Consider the following 25,166-nt stretch of genomic DNA (forward strand, 5'->3'; position numbering starts at 1 on the left):
TGGCTGGCTGTTGCTGTGTGGCTGGCCCCTGGTGTTCTCTCTTTCTCCTTTTCTCACTCCTCCCGTTCTCTTCTCTTTGGACCCTAGATTTCTCCTATTTATTCTCTCTGCCTGCCAGCCCCGCCTATCCCTCTCTTGCCTTGCTATTGGCTATTTAGCTCTTTATTAGACCATCAGGAGTTTTAGGCAGGCACGGTAAGACAGCATCACAGAGTTAAACAAATGCAACCTAAAAAAATGCAACACATCTTTGCATCATTAAATCTAATATTCCACAGGATAAACAAGTGTAACACATCTTAAGTATTCCACAACACACACATACCCCAGGGCAGTTCTGAATGTGGCACACTTTACTTAAAATATTATGACATTTTAATGTGATTTTTTTTTAATAACTCCAAAAAAATAATTCCTGAGTGTGAACTTTGTAGGTGACAATGTTGTCACAATATCAAGAGATAGGAACTCCTGAACCTAGCCAGTTTTTAATGTATGATAAGCAACCCTGGAACCTCAGTGGCAAACAAGTATGTGTCTTTTGATCAAGGGTCCCAGTCAAGCATGGCTTGACTGACTGGGCCACGCTGACCTCCAGGCTTGGGTCTGATGCAGGTATATTTTATATAAAGTCACTTGCACTCCTATTAAAGGGCAGCAGTATACTGGGCATATTCTTTTCACGGTGGATGAAAGAGGATGAATATGTAGCATAATGAATCCCTTACTTAGACCACAGCTATGATCCATCCATTCATCATCATACTGGCCAAACTCAGGCATGTGGTCAAGCTCCCAGGCAAGAGGCAAGAAGGTACTCCCACCTACCACAGAGCTAGGGTAGGGAGTGAGGAACTGGACAATTATGCTCTATTCTATCAGACTTAATGAGTTGGAACTATGGAATGCTGGATCACAGCAAAAAGCTCCCTGCATTACTTGGTGTCCCATATGGCCCACGCTGGCCTTGAACTTGCTATGTAGTGGAAGATGACCTTGAACTTCTGGAGTTAGGAGTGTTAAACGCATGTACCATCATACCCAGCTTAGTTGGCCTTTTCTCTTCTGAGTCTGGCAGGAGCCAGAATGAACTTTCCCTGTAAGTTTCATCCAGTTAAATTTCTATAAATCTAATAAATAAGACCTATTTATTTGTGAGAAGTGATTTTTCAGAATTAAACTCATTTAAAAACTCATACTGAGTCTTGCATAAATACATATATTTGAAGAGCTGTAAACATGGAAAATTCTTCACTACCATAACCTTTTATCCTTTCAAGGAGGCCAATGCATATATAAAAATAATTCAGCCGGGCGGTGGTGGCACACGCCTTTAATCCCAGCACTCGGGAGGCAGAGGCAGGCGGATCTTTGTGCGTTCGAGGCTAGCCTGGTCTACAGAGTGAGATCCAGGAAGGTGCAAAGCTACACAGAGAAACCCTGTCTCGAAAAACCAATCAATCAATCAATCAATCAATAAATAAATAAATAAAAATAAACTTTGGGCTGGAGAGATGGCTCAGAGGTTAAGAGCACTGGCTGCTCTTCCAGAGGTCCTGAGTTCAATTCCCAGCACCCACATGGTGGTTCACAACCATCTGTAATGAGACCTGGCACCCTACTCTGTATACATAATAAATACATAAATCTTAGAAAATAATTCCTTTCCTTTTTCCTCTTTAGCTTACATGCTGCTGCAGATCTTATTACCCATGACTTTCTGTGTCTTGCTCATCATCATTGCGTGCTACTGGAAAAGCCAGTGGTAAGTGCAGAGGAAGCCTTTATCCAAGAGTTAGAAACAAACTGTGGGACAGAAATGATATGGAATAATACGGGGAAAGAATGCTGAAAAGGAAAAGGTTAAAGAAATGTAGGTGAGCATATGTCATTCAGTTGACAATTGTGCCTTCTGGGTCAATAGATGGGGAAAAGAACCATTTCAAAAGTTGCTCCATGGCTACAGCTACTATTTATGCTACCTTATGCTTGGCAGCGTTCCATATGGTTTATACAGAACGAGCCATAGAGTGCCTGTTAAGTACTGTAGTTATCTTCATGGATCCCATGGTTCGGGCATTAAAGCAAGGAAGAATTAAGTCATTTGCTTCACAGAGGATACTGCAGAGCTCTCACTCCTAACCATTCTACTGAATTGTGCACTCAGTCTGAATTTCACTGTCCTTCCAGGGTGAAGGAGAAGTGCTACCCTGACATCCCAAATCCATACAAGAGCAGCATCCTGTCACTGATAAAATCCAAGGTAAATGTGGGGATGTAGTATGTGTAACATGTGAAGGACTGATGGAGCCCGCATTGTGGTACATGCCTGCAATCCCTACCTTTGAGAGATAAAGGGTAAGGGGATCTTTACTGAGTTTGAGGCTAGTCTGGTCTATAAAGTTAGTCCTAAGCCTCCATGCTACATAGTTCTTACACCTCTTCAGGAAAAGACAGTACATTAGAGACACAAACAAGGCCACGGGACAGGCAATTGGATGGACTAGGGTATGGGCTCCGCGGCAGAGTACTTGCTTGCCTAGCATGAGTAAGGCCCAGTTTGGATCCCAACATAGCCAAACAAACAAAGGTGATTGCATCTTTCTCATCGTGGGCTACTAGAAGAGTCAGTGGTGAGACAGGAAGGCTTTCTCCAATGGGGAGTCAGACAAGAACTCCTAAGACAAAAATGCTCTCTTCTGTCCTGGTGAATCGTCTGGCTTCTGTCACAACCTTCGAGTTAACACGTGGCCAGGAAGGAATGGGGGGCCCTCAGTGCACACTACATACACAGTGCACTTGGATACTCCTACATCTGCATTCATGTTATGTATATTTGATTCCTTTGCAGAAGAACCCCCACTTAATAATGAATGTCAAAGACTGCATTCCAGATGTCCTTGAAGTTATAAACAAGGTAGAAGGCCCCAAGACACAGTGTGTAGGCTCTGGGAAACCACACGCTGAAGATGTATCCATTAAGCCTCCCTCCGTGCCAATAGAAAGCGGTTCCTCTGGCCCTGTGCCCTGCGTCTTCTTTGAGAATTTTACTTATGATCAGTCAGCTTTTGACTCTGGTTCCCACGGGCTTGTTTCAGGACCCCTAAAAGACACACCACATCAACTTGCACTATTGACCCCACCTAACAAGTTACTAAATGTTCTAGAAAAAGACTACATGAAGTCCCTGGAGGAAAGCCCGACTGAAGAAACTAGCTTGATTTATGTGTCTCAGCTGGCTTCACCCATGTGTGGAGACAAGGACAGTCTTGCCACAAATCCACCCATGCCAGTGCACTGTTCAGAGTATAAAATGCAAATGGCAGTTCCGGGGAGCCTCGCACCACCTGCGCTGAGTGAGGATAACAGCCTGACCTCAATGATCATTTTAGGTCAAGGCGAACAGTAATGTTAACTAGCAGCAAGCCAGTTCATACACTATAGGCACTTTTGGGGATATGGTTGGTAGCATGCCAACACAACGTGCCCTGGCCCTTGATTCCAGGAACATCCACTATCTGCAGCACCGATTTATAAAAGATCATTACAGGCTGACAGACTAAAGACCGGAGCTGTGCAACTTGGCATTTGCCCTGAAGGCTTCCTTAGAAATGGTGCATGCTGACCTTGTTATTATTTGTTCCAGGCTCACCCTTATCACAGTACTCCTGACCTTGACATAGGATGTTCATCATTGATTTCACAAACTCTATCTACTCAGGACTGACAAAGTGGCTGTGTCCTAGGATTTCGGTTTGCAATGAGAAAACATCTTCATGTAAACTTGACCTAATCTATAATATGTAAGGGTAAAGCCATTGGATCAAATGTTTTGATTAACGCCACAAGAGACTTATTACTCCTATTGTGTAGACTTATCACATTTCATTGAAAGGTTACAAACTAGACTTTGGCCTTACCTTGAAATGAGAATTTGTAGTCACTGATAACAGTAAAAAAAACTTCTCTTGGTGTCTACACTGAACCAACCCAACAGGTAAGATGTAGGAATGAGACAGGAATAGTCTTCACAGGACTCCTGCCATCTACCTTACTATAGTAAAACAGGATTGCAAAAAGCTCCAGACTTGGTATCCAGGTGACAGTAGCCTGTGCAGTAGACTCCAGTCTTCCTCTTTTTTTTTTTGACTACCTCAGAATAGAAAACAGGACATTTCATTGAGTGGTTCCTTTTGCATTCGTTGCCCCCATCCCAAGCTGTATCTAAATAACCTATTTCCACACATAGTCTGGTTCAAGAGAATTCTGTCTCACTCCCATTCCTATCATGCTAAAGTAATAAAGCCTCAGGACTGGATTCAATTTATCGCTAACTTTAAAATGTTCCATGGAGTTAGAAGTTAGTTGGGCGCTGGCCCCAAAGTATGTCTTTTAAGATAACATCAAGATCCAACTACCTCCAGGAAAAAAAAAAATTCAGAAAAAAAAATGTCTGTACCAAACTCATCGATTACTTAAATACAGTATTAACAATTTCCATAGCACTTACATGCATCAGGTATTAGGACATGGCACACAATATCCAATATACACAATATTATTTTTAGATAAGGCCTGAACTCCCATGGACCTTGGTAGCAGTGTAGCTCCTGTAAACAATCTCTGGAAGATGCTCTATGGTAGCCGGACAAACACAGGTGTTCAATTCATCACTTTCTTCCTGTTGATGTTTGTCACATTGTAAAATATGATAGAGAGGGTCCCTTTGTCTTGTCTGCCGTGAGTGCGGTGGGAATGACGACTTTGTGCACATGCATGGCTGTTACCAATACTACAGCAATAGCCATATGGCAGGTATCCTTAGAACATAGTAACACCAATCAAAAATGTTCTGTTAAAGGTCTCCAGTCTTTTCTTTACATACAACCAAGCCTTTTGATAGAGAAAGTGGTTCTGCCCTAACCTAGTACCAGGCACTATTGTGAAGAGTCTACTTGGAGATGACTTTGGTCAGTACTGCCAGTACCGTTTGTTTTTCTGTCAATGTATTCCTCACTGGAAACTTGTATCCAGAAATGTTAATGACATTGATTTGTAAAGGTTTTCTTTCATTTGTTTAAAAGATAATCCACAAAACATAAATTCAAAAAAAACGTTATTTTTGCTGTTTCAATAAAGCCCAATTTGAAACATTTCACAATCACATTGTTTTAATTCCCTCAACAGAATGAAAACTTACGTTATTGAGTGTAGCCAATAAATCACCTCACAAATTTAACAGAAATGTAAACTTCTAGGTACCCTTCAAGCTAAAAAGGGTCTCTTCAGCACTAACTTGGAATCCACACATTTCATCAGTTCCTGGACAGATTCACATGCTTGAAGGTGCCTTCTTTCCCTCTCGTGGTCCCCTTCCTATGTTCCTGTAACAGTCCTTATTCCAACACTATAAACTCCAACACACTAAACCTACATATTGAAGGAAAGGTGATATTTTGCCAAGTCTGGCTTATTTCATGTACCATAATGATCTCCAGTTCCATCCACTTTCCTGCAAATGTCTTATACTCTTTAGAGATGAATAAATTCCACTGTGATCAAGTCCAATTTTTTTTTTCTTATCCATTGTTGATGGCTCTCGGCTAGTTCCCTAGCTTAGCTATTGTGAACAGAGCAGCAATGAACGTGGATGTGCAAATACTGTGCTATGCTGATTTACGAGTTCTTCAGGTGTACACGCAGAAGTGGTAAAGCTGGGTCATATGGCAGGTCTATTTTTAATTTAAGGAACCACCACACTGACATTCATAGTGGCTGTACAGATTTACATTTTCACTAATAATACAAACGATTTTGTATCCTGTTTCTCTTCCCCCTCATACTCAACGTGTTTTTCTTTCTTGATAGCAGGAATTTGCCTGGCCTGAGATGGCATCTCAAAGCTTTTTAATTCACCTTGTACTGATGGCTAAGGTTACTGTATCCTTTTTCAGGTAGTTTTTCCCTCCTCTAGAAATGTCTGTCTACTCAGATCATCAGCCCATTTATTGACTAGATGATTTAATTTTGAAGTTCCTTATATACTCTAGATATTAACCTCCAAAGACTCCAGGAGAAAATTCTTAGATCTGATAAACACATTCAGCAAGTTGTGGGAATCAAATTCAACATCTAAAAATCCAGCAGCTTTCCTATATTCCAATAGTGAACTAGTAGAGTAAGAAATCAGAAAAAAAAAACCTTTCATAACTAACTTAAAAAATCTCAAAATAAACATAACCAAGGGAGTAAAATATCTCTAAAATATGTAATTGAAGATATAGAAAGAGAAAGACCTGTCATTATCCTGGATTAGTAAAATACTGTAAAAATGGCCATTAGTAAATGTGATTACATATTCAGTGGAATTCTCATCAAAATTCAAACTACATTCTTCATAGAACCAGAATGAAATAATCCTTTAATTCATATGGATGTAAAAAAAAGATTGAATACCCAAAGCAAGTCTTAGCTGGAGCTACCACAATACCTGACCATAAACTATTATATACTCCAAGCCAAATAAACAAAAACAATATGATGTGGGCACAAAGAGACACAGACTACTGAGATTCAGCAGAGGACTCAGAATCAAACCCACACAGCTGCAGCCACCTAGCTATTTGAATATTTCTGTATGGAAAATTTAAAAAATATAGTGTTGCTAGAGTTTTCCTGCCTTGCCCACAGTCAGGACAAATCTTTGTCACCTGCCAGTCCCACAGCCGCTCAGACCCAACCAAGTAAACACAGAGACTTATATTGCTTACAAACTGTATGGCCGTGGCAGGCTTCTTGCTAACTGTTCTTATATCTTAAATTAATCCATTTCCATAAATCTATACCTGCCACGTGGCTGGTGGCTTACCGGCGTCTTCACATGCTGCTGGTCATGGTGGCAACTGGCGGTATCTCTCTGCCTCAGCCTTCTGTTTCCCAGAACTCTCCTCTCTCCTTGTCCCACCTACTTCCTGCCTAGCCACTGGTCAATCAGTGTTTTATTTATTGACCAATCAGAACAATTTGACATACAGACCATCCCAGAGCAATATAGACTATCATTTTCTTTTTTTTTTTTTTTTTGGTTTTTCGAGACAGGGTTTCTCTGTGTAGCTTTGCGCCTCTCCTGGAGCTCACTTGGTAGCCCAGGCTGGCCTCGAACTCACAGAGATCCGCCTGCCTCTGCCTCCCGAGTGCTGGGATTAAAGGCGTGCGCCAACAACGCCCGGCTTAGACTATCATTTTCTTATTCAACTATGATAAATTAGGCATGCTTTTCATTTTACATTTCTGATAAAAACACGGTACGGGGTGAGAACAATGATACACACAAACAGGTGTCCACAGGCCAAACACCTGAACCAAGTTCGCTTAAGGTGGGGAATATATTTTAAAAACTTTAACAGACCTAAGCTTTCACACTGAATTTCTCAGCTGGCTCTTTTCCTGTGGTGCATTATCCTGCCACAAGGTAGAACGAGGCTGGCCTCTCTGCAACACTCCACTGACAAGTCATTTCCTTACTACCTCAGGAAGTCCGGAGCTGTTCTAAAGACATTTCTATTTCCAAATCCTTTACAATACTTATTTGACTTTAAAATGTAAGTATGAGCCGGGCGGTGTTGGCGCACGCCTTTAATCCCAGCACTCGGGAGGCAGAGGCAGGCGGATCTCTGTGAGCTCGAGGCCAGCCTGGTCTCCAAAGTGAGTTCCAGGAAAGGCGCAAAGCTACACAGAGAAACCCTGTCTGGAAAAACCAAAAAAAAAAAAACAAAAAAACAAAAAAAAAAAGTAAGTATGTTAAATTCTGAAGAATGCCAAAGAAGTATAATTACTTTAAAATTGGGGGCAGCCCCTTTTCATGGCACAAGACCATCCCCATCTGTAGGATGGAAAAGCCACGTTTATTGGAAATCACACCTGTCAACATCAGTATCATGTGATTCAAGTCAAGGCCCAGCGACACCTATTTTCAAATAAAGCAACATCGCCACAAGTTTAAGAATTTTAAGTACATTTTATTAAGAATGAATCCCTTTGATAAGATTATGTTTCAGGAGGCTTTAATGCCCTTAACATAAACTGTACACATTATACAAAAACAATAAAACCACAACAACAACGAAAAAAATCAAGGTGAGCAAAACCATTTGGGGACAAATCTTATTTAAATTATACACAACTCAATGAAATATTCTTAAGGAAAATATATAAATACTTTTTCTTTCTATGTTACAGTTATACAATATAAATCAGATTTCAATGTCTGTTCAGTGACCTACAAACACTAGAACCTCCAAAAATGTAGCAGCGTATTACTAAATAAAAAAAAAGGTCATGTGGTCAGAGAGCATTGAGTCTGAGATTCTCTTCACGATCCCTTACCACTTTTCAAAGCTAACTGAATTTCCATCATTTGTTTCACAATGCATTGTTAGGGTTTCTGACAGGCCAGTAATGGAAGAGTTTTCAACAATCATACATAAAAAATTTTCACTACTCCCTCTCTGCCCCAAGACTTAGTTAGCATTTTGTGCTAGACCAACTTAGTTAAATGGGAAAGTTGTAAGGTATGTTTCCTTTTTGGCATAAATTTTCACATTAAGTATCTTATCGAGTCAGAATGTGCAATCCATGCATCTGTGGCAGTCATCCACCTAACTATAAAAATACTCCAAAGGGGAGGAGTCCCACATTCCGTGAGTCATACAAATGTGCTAGAAATGAAATCCCCCTGGGGACCTGTCCTGAAAAGACAACGGCTCCTGCAAAGCCTCGCGCAGACTTGTGTGTCATCGTAAGCACTGCCCTCAAGTTCACCGGCACGTCTGGATGTGGGACTCGGGGTAGTGACACTCTTGAAGTTAAGATGGGAACAATAGACTCTGTCAATATGGAGAAAATGGAGCCCTTTGCCAGCCCACACTTAGGAAAATCTGAAATGTTCATTGCAAGCAGCTTTTCTTAGAAGTCTTTCAAACAATTCTACTTTTCTTTCATGGACTGTGAATCTGAGACAAAATGGAAGTAAAAGTCTAAAGGAGGGACAAAAAAAACCTTACTTCCAGAATACATTTCCAAAGTGGTCACAAATTCTTCTCACACAAAATTAGCACCTCACTCTTACCACACGAGAATAATTGCAATTATAATTTGAATGACAGACAATTTTGTTTCTTATTGCTTAATGATCTGTGCTTTGATATGGGGCATAAAAGGCATCCTCTGAAAGGAATGAAATAAAAAGGTTATAAATAGCAGTAGACAAGTTTAAATGAACAGTGACATCCCACTTTGAATACTTGGCCATGGTGACATGGAATCCAGTGTTAACCACCTCAAGCTCTGGACAAGAGTGGAATGCTGCTGAAGCCACTGCTCCCAGTGACTTGGATACGTCACCACAGCAACAATGTCCGCACTTTCTAACAGCCTTGTAAAACCTCTGTCTTACGGGATGTCTATTCGTTTCTCTGTATTAGAAACACTTAAGTTAGGGAGAACACTTTCTCCTCCAATACACCCTAAGCACAAACAGAAAAGAAAAGGCTAAGAAATTTTAGAGCCTATTTCCTTATAAATACTAAATTTCTCATTTGTCAGTATTTATTTAGTAGGTGAAACTGAAATCTGTTCTTGAAAAAAATTCAATTAGAAATGACAATTTACAATTAGAAATTCACAGTTTACAACCAGCTTAACTATTCAAACCCTTCCAAATTATTAAATAATTACCAATAGTACAAATTTATATGACTAAGATTAATTCTAAACTCTTGAAAAACTACAGTATTGACATTATTTTGGTAATATCTATTATTTATAGATAATTTTCTCAATGATTTCTATTACCATTGACATCATTCCTAACCTTTTCTGCTATAATTTAATAGTCTTAAACACCTATGCTAATCACTTGGCACTGCATGTAGTTTTCATCATGAAAGTCTACTTTTATACAAGTAAGTACTTAAAGGAAATGTATTACACGTCTTGGTGAAACCATGGTTAAACCAGACAGCACTATAAATTTAAGCATTAACAATTTCCTCCAATATACTGAAAATCACAAAGCTCTGATATCTTCCCAAAGTAAGTGCTATAGGCAGATCTGATCTCTCTCTCTCTCTCTCTCTCTCACACACACACACACACACACACACACACACCCCTTTCAAAGTAACAGTCAAAAGTCAAAACAAAACACCTGCTTAGGACACTAGGCACAGCCTTCATTTCAGGATGGCTGACTTAGGTGCGCAAGGATGGGGATAGTTTTGTGTGATGAAAAACAAACAAATTAGTTATTGTTTATTTTTGAGGGATGAAACCACAGATTTTATACTCTATGTTAACTGAGGTAGTGTTTAAAATGAATGTCTAAAATGTTAATCCCATTATGAGTAAGACTACATTACGTCCTTTGGAATTGTAACCACTATTTGGTCTAGTATCTCTGACATTTGGTTCTCTGGAAAGGCAGTTTTATTATCCAAGACCAAAGACCAAGGTGACAGGCAATGCTCTTAGAAGTACTGTTGACATTTAGATAAACACTTGGGTTCAGTGATAAAGTATTTTCTGAGCATATGAGAAGAACTGTGTTGTAATGTGAGCAGCAGCTTCGAGCCCTTGTCTGCTTGATCATCATGGAAGTTGCTACACAGTGCATGTAAGAACAACTTGCTGAAGTGCAGTCAAAGAGGAGTTAGGAAGGAGATGAAATGCTTCATCCTAGTGGGAACTTTCAGTGCCAGTAAAAAAAAAAAAAAAAAAAAAAAAATCTCTGTGAGTTATGTTTCCTTGTTCACAGGGTACTTTACAGAGACCTCGCAAACAAGCCCGGTATGAAAAGGGTGTACAACATGGGAAAATATGGACTGATGTCTATGATGGTATTAAAGCTGATGTGTAACTATAAAAAATGGGCTACACAAAGCATTACAAAAGGGTCCTAGTCAGTCCAGCTGGATGTTTTTGTTCTAGATATATGATTTCAAAAAAGACAACCCTTTCACTTACAAGCATCTAGTAATGGTGTTCATGCTACTTTATGTACAAATTTGCATATATGTTTAATTTCTGTAAAGATTTCCAAATATCTTTATACACACACAAATTAGACAGACAGACAGACAGAACCTTGCCTTCATCAACTTCACAAATGTGATAAAAGCAATGACTGTACTCTTCAACTCACCTATAACTGCAATTATTCTGTGCAAAACACGATCACTAACAAAAATTACATTATCGCTGCTTTAACATTTAGTAATTAAGGCTTTTCACCACAATTTTGAATCTTAATGAGACTCAATGACTTTCTAAAAGCAAATATGGCTTTTTTTTTTAACATGGAATGTGTAAATTTCATGCAAACTTGTCTTTTCTTTAAGAGGTCGGAAGTATCATTTAATGCTTTCCTTTGCTTTGGGTCCAAACTACTAACACTTGCTCAATCAGTTTCAAGCGGTGATGAGAGGAGCTGATGAGGATGGAAGTCCACTGGACATATATATGCATTCTGGACATGGGAAGTATTTCAACTGAACTATTTATTTTGATCAACTGTAGTGAAAAACCTTAATTGGTACAAGTAACTTTCAACAACGTATTGCAACAAACCTGAAGAGATGGAGACAAATAAGCATCTTTATGCAGTCTAGCAACATAAAATAACCTTTCAGTTCCAATTGGTGAGGCTCTTCTTTTGCTCTGAGGTCAGAAACCTCTGAAGTAGTGTTACAACATTAAGGAAATGTGGAAGGGCCAACGAAGCCCTCTGATCCCAGCAGTTACAGCACAGCCTACGAGATAACAGGATGCAGCCTCAGAGATGGTGACTCCTGGTTTCCATGAATTAGTTAACAAACAAGGCATCTTTTAGATTTACCCTTAATTAAGAAGCATTCAGAAATAACTGTGTGAAGGGTGCTTCTTCATGTCCTGTTTTTGTTCCACTGCCATTATGCTTTTCAAATTAAAAAAATAGAAAACCTATGTAGGTATTCAGTGCTTGGCTCTTGCATATGATAGTAACTGAATTAAAATTGTGGTAATGAATCTCCAACAGGGAAGAGGAAGTTGGCTTGGTTAGGGACGTCAGCAGCTACAGCTGTTCTGTACCAGTGACTGCTGGGACAGCGACAGAAGATACTCCTGTCTCGCTGACAGCCAGTCAGTATTTTGTGAGGCCTTTAGGAAATCCATAAGGATGGATAAATATATAGTTTCTAGCTATAAACATCATAAATATGAGGTCAGGATTCGTCAGATTCATCAACTACAGGTTGTTTTGGTGGAATTGCCAACACAGCCTCTGCTTCTTCATGCATCTAGGAAAAAGTGGTAAATTGTTAATTTTTTTAAAAAATAAAAATGGCATATAATGTAGATATACTTTCTTTTAACTTACTTCAAGTATAGAATAATTCTAGGAGACAAATTCCAGAAAAATAGTCTTACTTACTTGTAAAAATTGTACATCCTGAAATAACTCTTGTATGAACCTCCGGCACGGAAGTCTAAATGTGCAGTGTGACAACAAATGAGAAACTTCAGAATAAAGGCATATGTCATCAAATGTTTGAGGGTACTTCTCTTTAATTCTAAAATGAAAAGACAGACTATGTTGTGATAAAAATTATAACCAGAATTTATTCATTTGACCCTCCAAAATGACATGTTCTGCTAATTTTTTCTACAGATATTGATTGGATGGAATGTCAGGAGTGGTGGCTTAATAATATACAACAGTCAGTCAGTCAGCTTGTCTCTTCCTTTTTACCTTTTTGCTACAGGATTTCACATAGCCCAGGCCAGCTTGACCATGACTCCATGTCCCTAGCATTCCAGAACCTCCTGCCTCGACCTCCTGAGTGCAGGATTGCAGGCCTAGGCCTGCACACCTGGCTCACTGTAAACCACTTCTGTTTCACACTTCTTCTAAGAACAACTCCTTTAAACAGTGCAAATAAAGATGATTCGCTCAAAATCTTTTTTTTCACTTATCAGGCTGCTCTGACTTAGAAAAACAATAAAAATCAGGAAATCCCACTAGTTTATAACTTAAACTTGCTTCTCACATGTTTGGTCTTAGGTCTTCCTCACTTTCTTGAAAAATGATTGAGAAATCTAAAAAGCTTGTTTTTGTATTTGAGTTATAGCCACCGACAATTACACCAGAAACTGGAATTTGGGAATTTAAAAAAATGTTTAAATTTAAAAAAATTTTAAAAAGTTATTTAATTAAAAACAACCCCAAAGTTTGCCAAGGCTAAAAAAGGGGGCAAGAGTGGCCCTGCTTTAGATAGTTTCCCATTTTCGCAGATTTGTTTCAGAGTGGATGGATTCTCTCTCACTTTGCCTTCAATCTGCAATACAGACTGAGGTACCACAGCAAAGCACCTAAGCCCTGCTCTGCAGATGGGAACAGAGTCTGTGACTGCTACTACTGTGCAACGCTGAGCAGTGCAAGTATCTTTCTGAACCTCACACAGTAGAACAAGCTGTCAACCTTCAGGCAGGTAGGTACTCACGTCAAAAGCCCTGTTTCATGACACTTGGTAGAAACTGAACTACTCAAATTAATGACTAATCTTAGCACTTCTTTACGAAGCAGGATACGGCACATTGGTGTATCATCCGGAATGGTTTTCACACCTGAAATGAAGATGTCAGTATGAGATCACTTATCATATCACAACATCGAACAATAACTCATGGTATTTGTTTTCAAACTATATAAGCAACTAAAATTGCAATCAACGGCACATAATCTGCCAATCACCTAGAAGCAAAGCTCTAGTAGAAGTAGACCACTGAGAGAGAACCTGTGAATGCTGACACAGGTGCAGTCTACTACACTTCTAACACCGACCTGCTGTCATAGCCCTTTGGAATTACAGTACATATGCTAACAAGCAAAATCAACTGAACACAGTTCCATTACGGATGAAGAAACCAAACCTGAAGATTCACCCAAAAGCAGCTCTGTGCTTTTGGTGCTGCTGGCTGAGCCTTCTTGAGATGCACCATCGCTGCACCCAGAAATCCCCGAGAACTTCGAAGGAACCGTTTCTAAAGGATTGTGGATCGTCTGCTCACACCAATCAGAATATGGAATATCCTGAAGGTCTGAAGGTAAAAGCATTTGATTAGAGCTCCATTCCTGTGCTAGGAATACACACTTTAAGAGAACTTCCCTGTTCTAACAATTTCTTTTCATGAAGATTTTCAAAGTAAATCCAAACTGTTTAGATGAGTATTCAAACAAGGGAACCTGCTATGTTCTAGAGAGTTGATTTTCCTAGTACTAATGTGTGACTATGTCATTAAAGTTCAAACAAATACATACAGATGAACACACCTTATCTTCTCTTCTCCTATCCTTTCTACCTCTATCTGAATGCCTCACCCAACAGTAAATCCAATTAAAAGCATAAGGTTATTTCAGACCTCTTCCTATTTTAATTTTTCCTTCTTTTTCTTCTTTCCATGCACTCCTAAGGATCCCATGGTGGGATTTTGACACCAACCTACCATCTAAGCTAAAATACTTTTTTGGTTTAAAAATGCCCTGGGCATGGACCAGCTGTATGGTTCAATGGGTTAAAAAGGTGCTTGCTGATGGTCTTACGTTCAACCCCAGGACCCACAGGGTGGAAGGAGAAAACTGACTCCAATCATTTGTCCTCTGATCTTCAAGTGGGTCCTGTGGTACATGCACACTGGCACACATGTGCATGCACAGTACACAAACACATGAACAAATAAAAAAATGTAATAAATAGAAAAAAAAACCTAGGTATTAAAATCAATGATGAAAGCAAATGGGAAAAGCTGTTGATCATCCTTTCAGGAAGGAACATTGGACATCCCATAAAAATCATACAAGCTTAGTACTATACAACACAGTGGAAGTTAGTTAAGTATTCATTCCCCTTATGAAAAAAGGGTAACTCAGACAGAGAAGATAAACACTCAGCTAGAAAGTACGACTTCTAAAAGCTGGCTTGTCTCCCCAGATACCAACATGGAAGAAAAGAGGTTCAACCTCATTCAACCTTGGTTCCCCAAAAATAACCTTTGCCCTACATTTTACTCCCACTTCCAATCATGTCTCAGATTACTACTTCCATGCCTGCTGTGCTAGATAGTTTTGTGTCACTTGATAAAAACTAAGTCATCTGAGAGAACTTCAATTTAAAAAAAAAAATGCCTCCATAAGATTGGGCTTAGGCCAGAACACCAACAGTACAGAAACTAAGATCTCATGAAACTGAAAGGCCTCTGTAAGGCAAAGGACACTGGCCACAGGTCAAACAGCAACCTACAGACTGGGGAAAGATTTTCACCAATCCCACATCTGACGGAGGGCTGATAATCCAAAATATATAAAGAACTCAAGAAACCAGACATTAACAAACCAGATAATCCAATTTAAAAATGAGGTACAGATCTAAACAAGGAATTCTCAACAGAGGAATCTCAAATGGCTGAGAAACACTTAAAGAATTGTTCAATCCCTTAGCCATCAGGGAAATGCAAATCAAAATGACTCTGAAATTCCATCTTACGCCTGTCAGAATGGCTAAGATAAAAAACTTAAGTGACAGCTCATGCTGGCAAGGACGCAGAGCAAGAGGAACATTCTTCTACTGTTGGTGGGAGTGCAAACTTGTACAGCCACTATGGAAATCAATATGGAGATTCCTCAGGAAATTGTGAATTGATATACCTCAAGACTAGCTATACCACTCCTGGGCATATACCCTTGCTCCACTACGTTCATTTCATAGTGGCTTTATTTGTAACGGACAGAAACTTGAAACCAACCACCTAGATGTCCCTCAACCAAAAAATGGATAAAGAAAATGTGGTACATTTATACAATGTTTAAAAAAAAATCATGAAATTTGCAGGAAATCATCCCAAGTGAAGTAAACCAAGAAAAACAAACATGGAATATATGCATTTATAAGTGGCTATTAGCTGTAAAGGATAAGCATCCACAGACCTAGAGAGGCTAAGTAACAAGGAATGCCCAAGTGGGGGACACAAGGCTCTCCCTGGGAAGGGCAAACAGAATAATTTCGTGGGTAGACTGGGAGCAGGTGGGAATGGGAACAGGATGGATTACATGGGGGATGGGTGGGTGGAGGAGAGAGTACTGGGAGTGACAACTGGAATTGGGGGACATTTCAGTGGTGAGGTAGAAACCAAGTGCAATGGAAACTCCCAGGAATCCACAAGGGTGACCCTAGCAAAGATTCCTAGTAATGGGGGGTAGGTAACCTGAACCGGCCATATCCTGTAAGCAAGCAAGACTTCCAGTAGAGGGATTGGGATACACCAACCTAGCCACAAAACCTTCTACATACAAATCTGTCCTGCCTGCAAGATGTGCTGGGGTAAAGGTGGTACAGAACTTGTGGGCATGGCCAACCAATGACTGGTCAAAAAACCACAGCCTGAGCTCCACCTAATGTTTGGCTGTGGGTCTCTGCATGTGCTCCCATCAGTTGCTGGAGGAAGCTTTTCTGATGATGATTATGCTAGGCTCTGGTCTATGAGTATAACAGAGTATCACCAAGAGTCATTTCATTGACTTTTTCCCCCCCTCCGAGTCATATTTGGATCTATCCTTGGTCTCTGGGCTATCCAGAATCTGAGTCCTGGCCCTCCAAGCAGTGTCTGGCATGGGCTCCCTCTCGTGGCATAGGTCTCCTTTGACCAGTCATTGGTTGGCCATGCCCACAAGGAAAATATTTTGGAATCAAAGATGTAATTTAAAACAATGTTTCATGTTGTTTTCCTCAGTCCCAATGAAAAAAGGCATATACGTATTTTACACTCACTTGATGAGCTACTTAGGGATCGGTGGTAAGTACTACAGTATAAAGAACAGTAAGAAAGCAACACTTCCTCCAGCTGACATGTTTCTGAAAAGTAATGAACTAATTTAGCCCAGCCTGATCTTCAATCGGTGACAACTCCGTACCCTATCTTGTTGGAACTGTACCCTATTTTTAAAGAGGTCAGTGATTTTCATTAAGCATTTATTCCTCTAGGTAATCAAGGTTTAAAAATACTGCATTGCTTTCTAAAGATGTAAAGTACTTTGTGCTCTGACTCTGTAGGATGTCACTTGTGAAATGTGCAGAATCATGCGGATAAAGTTTTAAACAAGACCATGACTGCTGTTAACTGGAAACTTCAGACAAAATATGGACAACCAGCAAAACAGAGAACTACACATTGTTGGAATTGAGGAAAGGAACATGGAGATGCTCGACTTTTCTTACAGATGGAAGCTATGTGTGAGGACTACAGTTAGATCACCATCACTAACTATCAGAACTAAGTAAGTTTTATACAAGTTACCATTCATGGAATAGTTACTGATTCCTAGTCTAAAAAATACTGTAATGTATTATTCTCACTCAGAGGCTTAAACTAGAACCCAAACTAAAGTATTACAGGTAAGTATTAAGTACAGATATTAAGCCCAAGATTAAACAGCCGGTTTCTTGGAGACTATAATTTTATCATTTTCTGTTTTCCTCCTTCCAAATCCTTCCATTTACCCCTCCCCACTCTGCTTGAAATTCATGGCCTCTTTTTCATTGTTATATGCACATGTGCACACAACTCACACACACCCTTAACTGCTCAGTTCATAAAATGCTAATTGTATGTACATATTTCAGGGCTGACCATTTGTTATTAGATAACAACCAATCAGTGTGCTTTCCCTGGGGAAGACTCTTTTTCCTGATCTCAGCATTCCTCAGTTGCCTGTAGTTCTTGGTGTATAGGGTTAAGGCCTCATGGGTTTCCCCTGTCCAACAAGGACAACAGCCCGGTTTTTGTACCAGTCTCCCTGGTACTTGAGACCCAGGCCTCTGCTATTTACACTTGTGCTCTTATTGGCTGGATATCCTGGACTTCCTGGCATTCCCTCAGTCACTGTACCTTTGGGAAGAAGGTCAAGTGGACAGAGCTCTGCCTCATGCTTCCTCAACACCCTCCTACATACAGCACTGGTTTTAACATTTAAAGCATTTAATTCTGAGAGGCAAATAACTTAACAACCAACCAGTCTCTTGGCTCCTCTGTCCTTCAGCTGCAGTCTTAGGTACTCCTCCAGTCTGAGTTTTAACAACTGATCCTCCTATATCGTTACCTAGTTATTTTAGTTTGGCTTTTCAAACACAAACACACACACACACACACACACACACACACACACACACACACATCCACCTCACATTCTCTATCCATTCATTTATCAATTAGGTATTTGCTTACACTTCTTGGCTACTGTGAAGAGTACTACAGTTCACTAAGGATGCTGTGTCTTTGGCATATTGATTTCACTTCCTTTCTCTCTCTTAGGTGATGGGACTGCTGGGTTGTATGGCTTGTTTCATTTTGTTTTTCTGAGATCCTTACTGCTTTCTTTAGTAGCTGTAGTAATTTATATTCCACCCAACAATGTGCATGGATTTCCTCTTCTTCCTGTCCTTGCCAGCATGTGTTACCCTTTGGCATTTTGACAAGTATTCTAGTTATTGTAAGCTGATAGCTCGTGGTAGTTTTTACATTTGACTACTTTTGTGTCCTGAGAAGTGTTTTTAAGTCTACTGCATATTTTAATCCTATATCCTGTATATTAATTTTTCTTTTCCAGACATGGTTTCTGTGTATCCCTAGCTGTCTTAGAACTCACTCTGTAGACCAAGCAGCCTTTGCCTCCCAAATGCTGGGAGTAAAGGCGTGTGCCATTACACTCAACATGTATATTAATTTATCAGATATGTAGTTTGCAAGTATTTGTTCAATTTCTATGTTCTTTCATTCATTTCTTTTTCTCTATAAAAAATGTTTTATTAATAGTTTTGGACATCCTAACTTTTCTTTCCCATAGTTTTTTTTTTTTTTTTTTTTTTTTTTTTTTAGAGCATGTAGTGGGTGGCAGGTAGGATTCCAAGAAATCCTTACCCATTTGACAACTCCAACGCAGTTCCTCAGCGCTTTCAGTTTCAGGCTCACATTTACAGCCCATGTTGAGTTGACTTTTGTTCAGAATGAGAGACATCTAATCCCATTTATTTTGGCTATCCAGTTTTCCCTTTATCAAAAATATTGTCCTCTCTCCAGCAGGCATTCTTAGCACCTCTGTGGAAGATCAGTAAGCTGGAGGTACACAGATGGGTTCTAGCTCCTCCAGTTTTTGTGTCTGCCTTTAATGCTGACCATACACTAATAGGATCAGTACAGCTCTGTAAGGACTGATTGTGTCTGTGTTTAATGCTGACCATACGATGCTAGGATCAGTACAGCTCTGGAAGGACTGATGTCAGGTGTGTAATTCTGGCTGTACTGGCTCTGTTCTTTTCGCTTAAGACAGTTTTGGTGGCTGGTCCATCTGTGTTTTTTATAACTTCAGAGCTTAACACTAAGTGCTTCACACACACTACTGAGTGAGTAAATAAAAAGAACTTGAAGGCCCTAAATCATAAACAATATTGCCAACTGATCTAAGATGCCCTCTTTTCTATGGTGTGTAGTACATCTAACTCACTCTCAAAAAATAATCCAATAAACACAAGTTTGTTTAAAAAAAAAAATCTGAGCATATGGAGGCCCTGGGTTCAGAGGGTGAAACCTGTCAAGTCCAGGCCCATATTGAGACATGGAATCACTGAGAATGTGGATCAGTTTCTAAGCACAATCTCAACCTATTGGTGGCAAATCACAGCAAGCACACTCCTGACTAGGTGTCTCTCCAGCACCATCAGCTGGCATAGTCCACAGTTGGGAAGTTATGAAATCCTAGGGGAACTTCAGAAGAGTTATCTGAGAACTCTGGTCTTCACTAAGACCTCTGAGGGAAGCTGATTGATATTTACCAAGAAAAGGTACATAAACGAACACTAAAACAGCAATTGAAACTGTTAATATCTACACCTGTGTGATTCATATTAGGAAACTGACCACTTCTTTATTCCCTCTCTAATAAATGTGCACCGAGAGCCCAGTGCACAAGGCAGCAGCTATGTCAGACACGAAAATGAAGAGAGGATGGAACAAGCTCTGAAGAAGTCGCCATGGTAAGGTCAGAAGGTGACTGAGTAACAACCATAGTTACAAGAAACCTCTGTACAAAGGACAGGAAGAGCAAGAGGAAGGAGCTTCCACCCTTGGCTTAGGAATCAGGACACTTCTCAGACATGAGACTGAGGATGAGGCAGATGCTCCAGAGAGACTATGCGTGTTTATGTAAGAGCATGGCTGTGTGGGGGACCCGAAAGGATAAGGAAGAGGAGCAGGGAAACTAGTTGTCATTCCCAGCAGCTGTTGATAACTTCAAGTCAGGCATGGTCTACCAACTACAAAAATGAGAATGATGAAAACCACAGAGCACAAAGAATCTTATGTGTTGGGCTACAGAGCCAATAAAGAATTCAAAACAGATTAATCTTAAATAATATACTAAAAGATAAAGTGGGGAGAATAAACTTAGAGGCTGAAATACTAACGGCGCAACAGGAAGACGACGTCTGAGGCAGTGAGATGGAGTAAGAGGGCCTCATCAGAGGGCTGTCCAACAGCTTGTAACTGGAGCGGATTCATCTCCAAGGACACCATCACTCACCTGAGTGACTACATATCGAACTGAGCTGGTTACTGGGTTGGAAGCCCAGAATTTCAATGCAGACACAGTAAAGGCAATTGTCATCTGTGTGCTCCTGCAGTCCAGTGTCTTCTGTGCTCTCTAAAAACAGAGAAGCATCCGAATGGACAGAGTTCATTATTTCCGTAAGACTCATCTGCTGACGTAGCAAGTGAAAAGAATTTTTTACAAGACCACCAGTTCCAGATGGAAGACCTGCGTGTTTAAGTAAATAAAAATACAATCCAATAAAGACACCATTAGTATCTTTTTCATGATGTCTTAAAATAATACTTTTTAAGGTGGAAATTTAGAACTCTTTATGACCCAACATTTAATTTTAATTAGGAAATAAAGAGAATAATTTGTTTTAAATTATAAAAATAAAAACAGATAGTACATATACCTTTATTATTTCAATAAGTTTTTGTTTTGTTTTGTTTTTTGTTTTTTGAGACAGGGTTTCTCTGTGTAGCTTTGGTGCCTGTCCTGGATCTCGCTTGGTAGACCAGGCTGGCCTCGAACTCACAGAAATCCACCTGGCTCTGCCTCCCAAGTGCTAGGATTAAAGGCGTGCACCACCACCACCCCATCAGTTTTTTTTTTTAAATAGAAAAAAAAAAAAAACCAGGTTATATTAACATATCATTTCAATTAGTCCTAATAATTGCCTAAACAAAATCAGTAATTCTAAGAGGTATATGTTAAAACAAGATTATAAAACCATCAATCTATGGTTCATATGCATACATTCACTAAAATATAACAGTTCATGGCATGGAATAACATATATAAGTAAGCAAATCCCAATCTTCTCTCACTGTAAACAGCTATACCTCTGACCCACGAAACTGGTTTTAACATTCCTCTTGCACTTTAAGAAAAGAAAAACCTATTCTGGGCTTTATCAACTTGAGAGGCTGGAAGCCTCACTGGAAAATCTGCTTTAATTTTCAGTTGATTGAGTTATTTTGGTTTAATGTTTAAGCTAACCCCAACGTTTAGTGCGCCTAATTTTGACGGTTAGCTCGCAGAAAAGAGAACTTCATTTTTAAGGTAAGGAGTTGCAGGAGAATAAGAACACACATTACCTCCTGCATCGTGGGGAAACACTCTTGCACCTCGGTCATCTGGAGGAGGCACATGCTTTGACTGAAAATAAGGAATATCCTTTACCTAAAATGCATACAAAGCACAGTCAGTTTCATCAGAGAAATTCATCTTATGAAGGTTAAGAAAATTCAGGGAAATGCAACAGAAATAGAATTACTGTCGCATACAAATCTCTAAGGCAAAGTTTACTAAAGAAGATTAAAATTACCAAAACATAACCAAATAACTAGTCTCTTAACCATGTTCTTGGTGAATTAAATGAGGTAGTCAAATCATTTAGTGTGTATGTAGAGTATCTAGGAGCTAGGGATGCTTCAGTGGGTTCCGAGTGCTTGCTGTACAAGCATGAGAACCTCTACTATCCAGACAACGCTGGGCAAGGCCATGTGTGCACATGCTTGTAAAACAAGACTGGGGAGGAGGATGGAGACAGGATGATGGCCGGCCGGGGCTTGCCGGCTGCCAGCTGAGCTCCAGATTCAATGAGCAATTCCATCTCAAGAGGGAGCCAAAGAGTACAAAAGCATGATGCCTGACAATCACCTCTGGCCACTGCAGGTGTGTAGACCCACACACACATATGCACCCATACCACACACACTCTACATACCCACAAAGAAAAATAGACTGAGAAATAATAAAATACTTAGTTACATAAAAGAATATATATTCCTCAGTATTATTATAATCCACTAGAAATTGTGTATTATCTTATGGGAGCAAGGCTACTGTACACAGATATCACATGTGGCTGTTCTGGGTGAGAAAAAGGATCAATGACTAAAACACAAGAAGTTACATCAATCTAAAAGATGATTAGGGATTTATTAAACTTCTACAGACTACAGATAAATCAGACAAGATGCTAATTGATTATGGTCAGACAAGGTTAACATTCCAGAGATTTGAGACTAAACCATGTCTTACTCAAAAGAGCTGAGTGAGAGTACAGAGCAGCTAAGAAAGTGTGATTTTTCTTAACATACTTTTAGACGAAAAATCACCTCAAAAACTTCTATCTTTCCCATAATAAGTGTATGTACTATAAATTACAAGTTCTAATAAGCAGTTACAGAACATTAAAACACAACAAAAAACAGCAGGAAGCCAGCTCATAGGAAAATAGTAGTACTCTGGATGATACCTGGAATATATCATTGATGTCTACTGGAAGAGCAAGTCCAATGTAGTCATCGGAACCTCCGTATGTAGCACTGGATACCATGGACCTAACAGAGGAGGATCGCTGCAGGGTATTTTGATTAATAGGACTTAATAAATCTTCTTTATCTAATGATGCATAACTTAAAGCTTTCATAAACCTATAACATCACAAAAAACCTTGAATTAGCTTCTTCATTTGTACTACTAAGTATATTAAAAAGAAACAAACAAACAAACCCCTAATTTTATACCACCATCAAAGTAGCTAGTCAAACAGGAAGCAGTTTAGTCGGCTGAGAATAGATAGATAAGAACTTTAACATTAGCTGCTATTGGCCAACATATACACAGATTACCAATAATATTGAATGTCACCAAAAGAACAATTGTTATGTTTTCCCAGGTGAAGATGAAAAGGTTGGCAGTGAGAACAATGTCAATATGCAGAAGTAATAAAGGAAACTAATCTAAAGACAGGTACAGCTCAAAGACTATCTTTGTAGTCAGCAGAGTCTGCTGGACTTGCTATAATATAGACAGCTAAAGATGTATCTATTAACACCAGGTAATTTATTTATGAAAAATGAGATTACTCATCAATCTTCTGTGCTAATTAATGCTTTCTTATCATACCAGATTTGTATAACACAGAAGGTACATATACCATAGTAAAATCCTATCATTTGTAAATATCACAAGGAATATCTCACAGAATACTAACTAGTCTTTCTTTATAGGGCTCTTGGCAAAGGATTCCATAACCATGGCATATGGACATCTCCATAGGACGTGCTTTTGTTATACAGATTACTATTCATGCAACAGACACACTGTTAACTCTATATATACCTTGTCAAATATTAGAAACACTAACAAAGTCTCACATTACTAATTGGAAAACCAAGTCTTATAAAACGTACAAATGTAAATCTAAGGATTATTTCACACAAAACACACCAAAGAAATGTACTTTAAAGAGTAGCCATTAAGATTATAGTAGTAAAAACAATTCCTAATTTCCAAGAATATTCGTATCTGAAATTTATGAATTTTATTCAAGAAGTCAATGTTTTTCAAATGGTATGGTTCTATCTCTTTGAATCTATAAAACTCTCTAAGGACTACTGGCGTCAGAGAAATTATGGGGGCGTTTCACTTTCAAATTCTATTTCAATCAGCTGTAGCTCCATATGAACTGTTTTATTTATTGGGTTTTTAGAGAAAACCTTCAAGAAAAAAAATGCTCTGCTTCAAAAGTAAGAGTTTATAAGTTGAAAACCACTGATCTAGCCTCGCCTCCAGCAGCCTAACTCATCAGCTCTGCTGCTTGGCTGTAGCTCTGCACCTCGGCTTGCTGACAGGAGTGTGGCTCTGTTATGGATTCACAAAAATGCCAGAGATAGGTACAATAATGACTGATGTAACTAGAACTAAGAGGAGACAAAATTCACTATCTGTTACCAGGACCTTCTTTATTAAATATGTTCCTAAAAATCAGATGTGAGAGACTGATGAATTATATAAATAACTCCCAATTCTGATAGTGAGAATATCCCGCAAGCTAGTGTTTACTTTTTATCAGACAGGGGTCTAACTACTTGACACCTAGTAATCTGTTTAAAGAAAATCATTTAAATGAATATAATTCAACTATGAGAAGTCCAACAACAACAACAAAAAATGTAAGTGGGGAACTTTTGCAACAATCAAATTTCAAAGTGTATCATTTAAAAAAAAAAAAAAGAAAGAAAGAAAAGCCTAAACTGTATACTGTTAATAGTTTGGCATGACCTAAATATGGAATATTTAATATATAAATAGAAATTTTTGTGTAGTCTTGAGGACCCAGGAATTCATTTAGTGTTTGTTAGGTTCCTACTTAATAATTACATGTACTTAAAACAAATTAAAATAATTTAACTGAAATTTTCAGTTATTTAAAAAAAATAGTAAGAGGTCAACTTTTGGAGCTTTAAATTGACCTACCTGAAAAGGTTGTTTGTTACGGTAGGTCTTAAGCTCCTGATTCCCCCGACATGCTTCTTTTTAAAATCGATCCTTGCAGAAGCGAGAAATAAATAAAAAAAAGCTTGTGACTTGTGTAACCTTGCAAACAAGTTTATTTTCAGGGCCTAATGGAGTTTATTTTCCCCCCTCGCAGCTGCAAGAATCCATTTCAAATCATATCAGGTAACAAGGAGCTCACAGC

General features: G+C 39.1%; 2 protein-coding genes across 8 annotated transcripts in view; one reads left to right on the top strand and one right to left on the bottom strand.

Moving 5' to 3' along the window:
• Osmr (oncostatin M receptor) overlaps positions 1–5,161 on the top strand; it is a 62,416-nt gene extending 57,255 nt beyond the window's left edge. For all 3 annotated transcript variants that reach the window (XM_042261462.2, XM_042261465.2, XM_042261463.2), the window contains exons 16-18: positions 1,684–1,765; positions 2,191–2,263; positions 2,852–5,161. In XM_042261462.2, the coding sequence (XP_042117396.1) occupies positions 1,684–1,765; positions 2,191–2,263; positions 2,852–3,409 (713 nt within the window). In that variant the 3' untranslated portion in view covers positions 3,410–5,161. The remainder of the gene's footprint in view (positions 1–1,683; positions 1,766–2,190; positions 2,264–2,851) is intronic.
• A 6,039-nt stretch (positions 5,162–11,200) lies between these two features.
• Positions 11,201–25,166, bottom strand: part of Rictor (RPTOR independent companion of MTOR complex 2) — a 102,363-nt gene continuing 88,397 nt past the window's right edge. For 3 of the 5 annotated variants that reach the window (XM_076551830.1, XM_076551826.1, XM_076551828.1), the window contains 8 exons: positions 24,944–25,015; positions 22,938–23,115; positions 21,772–21,856; positions 20,663–20,896; positions 13,969–14,136; positions 13,539–13,662; positions 12,470–12,608; positions 11,201–12,335 (listed from right to left, as the gene is read on the bottom strand). In XM_076551830.1, the coding sequence (XP_076407945.1) occupies positions 12,261–12,335; positions 12,470–12,608; positions 13,539–13,662; positions 13,969–14,136; positions 20,663–20,896; positions 21,772–21,856; positions 22,938–23,115; positions 24,944–25,015 (1,075 nt within the window). In that variant the 3' untranslated portion in view covers positions 11,201–12,260. The remainder of the gene's footprint in view (positions 12,336–12,469; positions 12,609–13,538; positions 13,663–13,968; positions 14,137–20,662; positions 20,897–21,771; positions 21,857–22,937; positions 23,116–24,943; positions 25,016–25,166) is intronic. The other 2 variants (XM_076551827.1, XM_076551829.1) reach the window with 2 other exon arrangements.

The sequence above is a fragment of the Peromyscus maniculatus genome, chromosome 15 (assembly GCF_049852395.1).
Source record: "Peromyscus maniculatus bairdii isolate BWxNUB_F1_BW_parent chromosome 15, HU_Pman_BW_mat_3.1, whole genome shotgun sequence".
Lineage (NCBI taxonomy): Eukaryota > Metazoa > Chordata > Mammalia > Rodentia > Cricetidae > Peromyscus > Peromyscus maniculatus.